This window comes from Neophocaena asiaeorientalis, unplaced genomic scaffold (genome assembly GCF_003031525.2).
Source record: "Neophocaena asiaeorientalis asiaeorientalis breed wild unplaced genomic scaffold, Neophocaena_asiaeorientalis_V1.1 scaffold543, whole genome shotgun sequence".
Classification (NCBI taxonomy): domain Eukaryota; kingdom Metazoa; phylum Chordata; class Mammalia; order Artiodactyla; family Phocoenidae; genus Neophocaena; species Neophocaena asiaeorientalis.
This window is the reverse complement of record NW_020173671.1, coordinates 1,139,130-1,143,695: the sequence shown is the minus strand read 5'-3', so window position 1 is coordinate 1,143,695 and position 4,566 is coordinate 1,139,130. Positions and strand designations below refer to the sequence as shown.

The 4,566-nt window shown below is 63.0% G+C and overlaps 1 protein-coding gene across 1 annotated transcript in view; it reads left to right on the top strand.

Moving 5' to 3' along the window:
- The window catches only part of PIK3R5 (phosphoinositide-3-kinase regulatory subunit 5), a 70,477-nt gene that overhangs the window by 63,345 nt on the left and 2,566 nt on the right, over positions 1 to 4,566 (top strand). Inside the window, 7 exon segments of the mRNA XM_024748430.1 lie at positions 1 to 236; positions 355 to 517; positions 856 to 981; positions 1,501 to 1,629; positions 1,787 to 1,880; positions 2,136 to 2,212; positions 4,510 to 4,566. The exon segment at positions 1 to 236 is cut by the window's left edge and continues 467 nt beyond it. Of these exon segments, the coding sequence (XP_024604198.1) occupies positions 1 to 236; positions 355 to 517; positions 856 to 981; positions 1,501 to 1,629; positions 1,787 to 1,880; positions 2,136 to 2,212; positions 4,510 to 4,566 (882 nt within the window).

Here is a 4,566-nt window from a genome sequence, read left to right as displayed (position 1 = left end):
AGCCCCCTGGCTGGCCCGGCACAGCCCCCGTCCCGGGCCCAGCGTTCCCGCTCCCTGCCCCAGCACAAGCTCGGTTCCCAGCTGCCCGGCTGGGCCCTGGCCCCCGCCTCCCGTCACCAGCGCCGCTGCCCCTTCCTGAGCGGGGACGAGGACCCCGGGGCCTCCACGCTGCGAGTTGTGGTCTTCGGCTCCGATCGGATCTCGGGGAAGGTGGCCCGGGCGTACAGCAAGCTGCGGTGAGGGCCGAAACGGGGCATCGGTCTGCCCTGGGCAGCAGGGGCGGCGTGCTGCTGGCGGCATCTGGGCTCCCGGAGGGACCAAGGGCCTCCCTTCTCACCATCTTCCTCTCGGCAGGCGGCTGGAGAGCAACCGTCCGCTCCTCACACGGTTCTTCAAGCTTCAGTTCTTCTACGTGCCCATGAAGCGGAGCTGCGGGCCCAGCGCCAGCGCCAGCCCAGCCCCTCGGAGCCAGACGCCGCCGCTCCCCACAGACTCCCTGAGGCACCCCGGCCCTGCGGTAGGTCCCCGGCCCTGGGCCCAGCAGGGCGGCAAAGCGAGGAGATGTAAGCAGGCCCCAGTCACCGGAAGGGGGCTGGTCGGAAGTCACCAGCTGCCCCGTGTTTAGGGGCCGCCGCCGCCTCCTGCCTGGGCCTCCGTCCCGGGCGTGGTCCCTGCCCTGCACTTGGCCCGACGGTGGGCGGGGGCACGTCTTGCCGTGTGACATGGACTGAGAGTTGTCAGACCTCTCCAAGGGCGCAGAGAAGCTCAGGGTGGGGCTGCAGGTGCCACCCAGGGCCCCGAAGCTAGGGTGGCAGGCGTCGGGGTGGCTGGGAATGACTCTCGCCCCCGCCCCAGGAGCTGGGTGCAGCCCCCTGGGAGGAAAGCACCAATGACATCTCCCACTACCTCGGCATGCTTGACCCCTGGTATGAGCGCAACGTGCTGGGCCTCATGCACCTGCCCCCTGAAGTCCTGTGCCAGGTAAGCAGCCCCTTTCCTGGGTGCAGGTCGAGGGCCCTGTCTGTGGTCACCCAGCCTCGCTTTGAAGGTCCTAGTTTGGGGGAGCCAGCTTGCGGCCCCACTGGAGGACCAGGGCTCACTTGGGACCGAGCAAGGAGGGTGGGTGGAAGCAGGGCTGAGCTGAACTCGGGGCTCGGGGGTCCAGGGAGGGGTCACCACACCGAGAGGGAGGGGCCCTAGAGGGTCCAGTTGCCTTAGGCTTCAGCTCCCTTCCTCAACTCCCAGCTTTGTCTAGCTTGGCCGGGGCCTCCCTGGAGGCCCATGGGCCAGTGAGGGAGGGGCGGAGGCCAGGCTGTGGGTCCTCCCTTGACCATTCTGTTTCCTGCTCCCATCTCACCGTGCCCCTCCCTGGCCCTGTCTGCCTCGGGATCTCTCCTCTGTGTGTCTGCATGTCTGTCTCTCTTCCTCTCATCCTCCCTTTCTCTCTCCCTCTCTGTCCACCTGTCCCTCGGGCTCGGGCTCGGTCCTCCCAACCCACAGCAGTCTCTGAAGGCTGAGTCCCGGCCCCTGGAGGGCTCTCCTGCCCAGCTGCCCATCCTGGCGGACATGCTGCTCTATTACTGCCGCTTCGCTGCCCGGCCGGTGCTGCTGCAGGTCTATCAGACCGAGGTAAGGCCTGCCCTGCCGCCTGGCCCCACCTCTTCCCCCAGACTAGCTGCAGGGCTGCTCCCACACCCGGGCAGCCAGCAGCCCTGTGCTGGAGGAGCCTGTGCTGGGGGCCCCTCCTGGAGGTCCACGCTGACGCCCACGCTCCTGCCCTCTCCAGCTGACCTTCATCACCGGGGAGAAGACGACAGAGATCTTCATCCACTCCCTGGAGCTGGGTCACTCTGCTGCCACACGTGCCATCAAGGCTTCGGGTGGGCACTGCCTGAGCCCCAGTGGAGGCGGAGCTGGGGGGCGACACGCCGGAGAGGGGGACCTGAGGGCGCCAGGCGGTGGGGCCTCTGGAGGTAGAGGTAGAGGGAGGTGGGCCGGGATCTGGGGCCCTGGGGAGGAGGGGTCCCAGGGCGGTGGGGCAGGAGGGACAAGAAGCGGGCAGGGAGGCAGAGCACAGGGTCTGTGAAGGGCACTGGAATTAGAAGGAGCAGAGGGTCTGTCTGTGTGTGGCACAGGTCCTGGCAGCAAGCGACTGGGCATCGATGGTGACCGGGAAGCCATCCCTCTAACACTACAGATTATTTACAGCAAGGTGAGACTGATGCTGGCCCCTCCCCTCTGGGATCTGCTCCCCATGCCGCCTCCCCAGAGCCAGCCTCCTGTGTTCCCCAGGTGGTCTTTAAGCTGGAAGGCCGTGGCAGGCTCCCCAGGCTCTCCTGGATGCTGAGAGAAGGGGGAAGGAGAGGCGGTGGACCTTCCTCTCCCGCTCTGCCTCCAAAGCTGCCCCCGCCCCGGGGTTCTCCCCACTGCTGAACGTGCTCAGCCCTTCTGTGAAGCGCTGGGGCCTGGCCTCAGGGCTGGGGGTGAGAATGGGGCAGAGTGAGGGACTAGGGCAGGGACTGCTGTGCTTGGTGGGGGTCTGGGAGTAGGTTTGGTGTGAGGGGAGCTGGGGGGGTAGCCCATGAGCACACCCCGGCTCTGGGCCACGACAGGCCCACCTCCTGGACGGGCAGCCTCCTACCTTTTTCCCTGCCTCCCTCCCTCCCTCAGCAATTTGAAAGATATTTATTGAGCACCTACTCGTGTCAGGTTCTGTGCGGGGCCAGGCCCTCCCTCTTAACTTCTCTCGAGGAGGGAGACAGACAATAAACAAGGAAACAAAAAGTGCCCAAGGTAATATTAAAGAGTGGCAAGTGATGACAAGGCAACAAAAGGGCTGGTGGGATAGAGACAATAGGGTTCTTTCCATGTAGTGGCCGAGGAGGTGGGCAGGGGCACTGACACTCGCTGGGTGCTGTGTTCCGGGTGTTGTTCACGGTACGGCAGCGCTCACGAGAGGGAGCGAAGCTCTTACAGTCTGGAGGGGTTAGATGATGCCACAACATGTATAATTACAACTGTGACGAACAGATGAAGGAGAGGTAAAGGGTTCTGTGAGAACCCTTAGGGGATTGTTCAACCCAGTGAGGAAAGTTAGACAAGGTTCCTTAAGAAGCGCCATCGAGTCAATGTTGGAAAGAAAACCAGGAGTTAGTTAAGTAGGAAAAGAAGAGAGACGTGCCCTCCAGGTAGAGATAATAGCATGTGCAAAGGCCCTGTGGTGAGAGAGAACATGAACATCAAAGGGCAACTCTGTAGGAGGACCAGAGGGGCTGGAGCCGAGACAGTGTGGGGGGAAAGGATGATGAGGTGAAGCTAAAGAAATGGGCAGGGCTGGAATGCCAAGGGCCTTGGTTCAATGAGAGGAGTTTTGTCCTCGTCCTAAGAGCAATGGGTATCCTGTGAAGGGCTTTCAGTTTGGGGTGTGGCAGGATCAGATTTGAGGTTTGGAAGCCCCCTGTGGTGGCTCTGTGGGGAATATTGGAGTGGACCCCAGCGGGTGTGGGAAAGCCAAGTCAGAGGCTCCCGTGGTTGTCCAGACGAGAAACATGGGCAGCCTGCACTAGGGAGGAAAGGAATGGGGGTTATATGTGAATCACGCGAGCAGCAGCGCTTAGGGATGGGTCAGAAAAGGAGAGGCTCCAACTCCTGGATTTCAGCCTTCTGCGACTGACAGGACCATTTTCTCAGAAGCAGCCCAGCTCCAGTGGGGGAGTGCGTGTGGGGCATAGTGGGTTCGAGAGGGAAGGAGAGACCAGAACAGGCAGTGGGAGGGTGGGCCTGAGCTCCAAGGTGAAATGTGGAGATGGGTGTGTAGGTGGTCATGGAGAAAGGGCCATGGGTGAGGCTCCCTCAAGGAGAAAGTAGGAATAACAGAGCGGAGGCCCCAGGAGAAGCTCCTGACACCTGCGTCCTGTGATGGGGACAGAGGAGGGTGATCGCGCAAAGCAGAGGCCCCAGCCAGGCTGGCGGTGGGGAAGCCAGGAGCGTGCCGCCACGGACGCCCAGGAGCGGGGAGGAGCGGACGGGATGGCATTCTCCTGTAAGGTCAGGCAAGCCGAGGACTTGAGAGTGCTTGTGGGTTTGGCAACGTGGAGGTCCCTGATGAGAGAGACATTCAGACAAAGACCCAAAGAGGGGGCTCCGGCCCAGCTCTGCCTGGGACCCCCTGCCCGTGAGCCTGTCTCTCCCTCACTCGGGGTTCAGAAGATCCTCAGACCACCCCTTGAGACGTTCTCAGCACTCGCACCCTACAGCCCAGTCACCAGGCTGACCTGTGGACCAAGCCGGTGACCTGATGCTCCTCCCTGGAGCCAGTGAGGTCTATATAGGGCTCAAGGGGCTCTCGGTGAAGAAGCTGGCAGGCTCGGGTGCATGAGAGCGAGCTTCCTGGGTGTGCTGGCTGCAGGCGGCGCCCTGTCGCTGGCCGGTCTGGAGCCGCTTCTTCAAAGAGGCAGTAGGCACCGGGGGGCGTGCCGCTGAGAGGGTCTGGCTTTGCTGCCTCCCCAGGGGGCCATCAGTGGACGCAGTCGCTGGAGTAACATGGAGAAGGTCTGCACCTCCGTC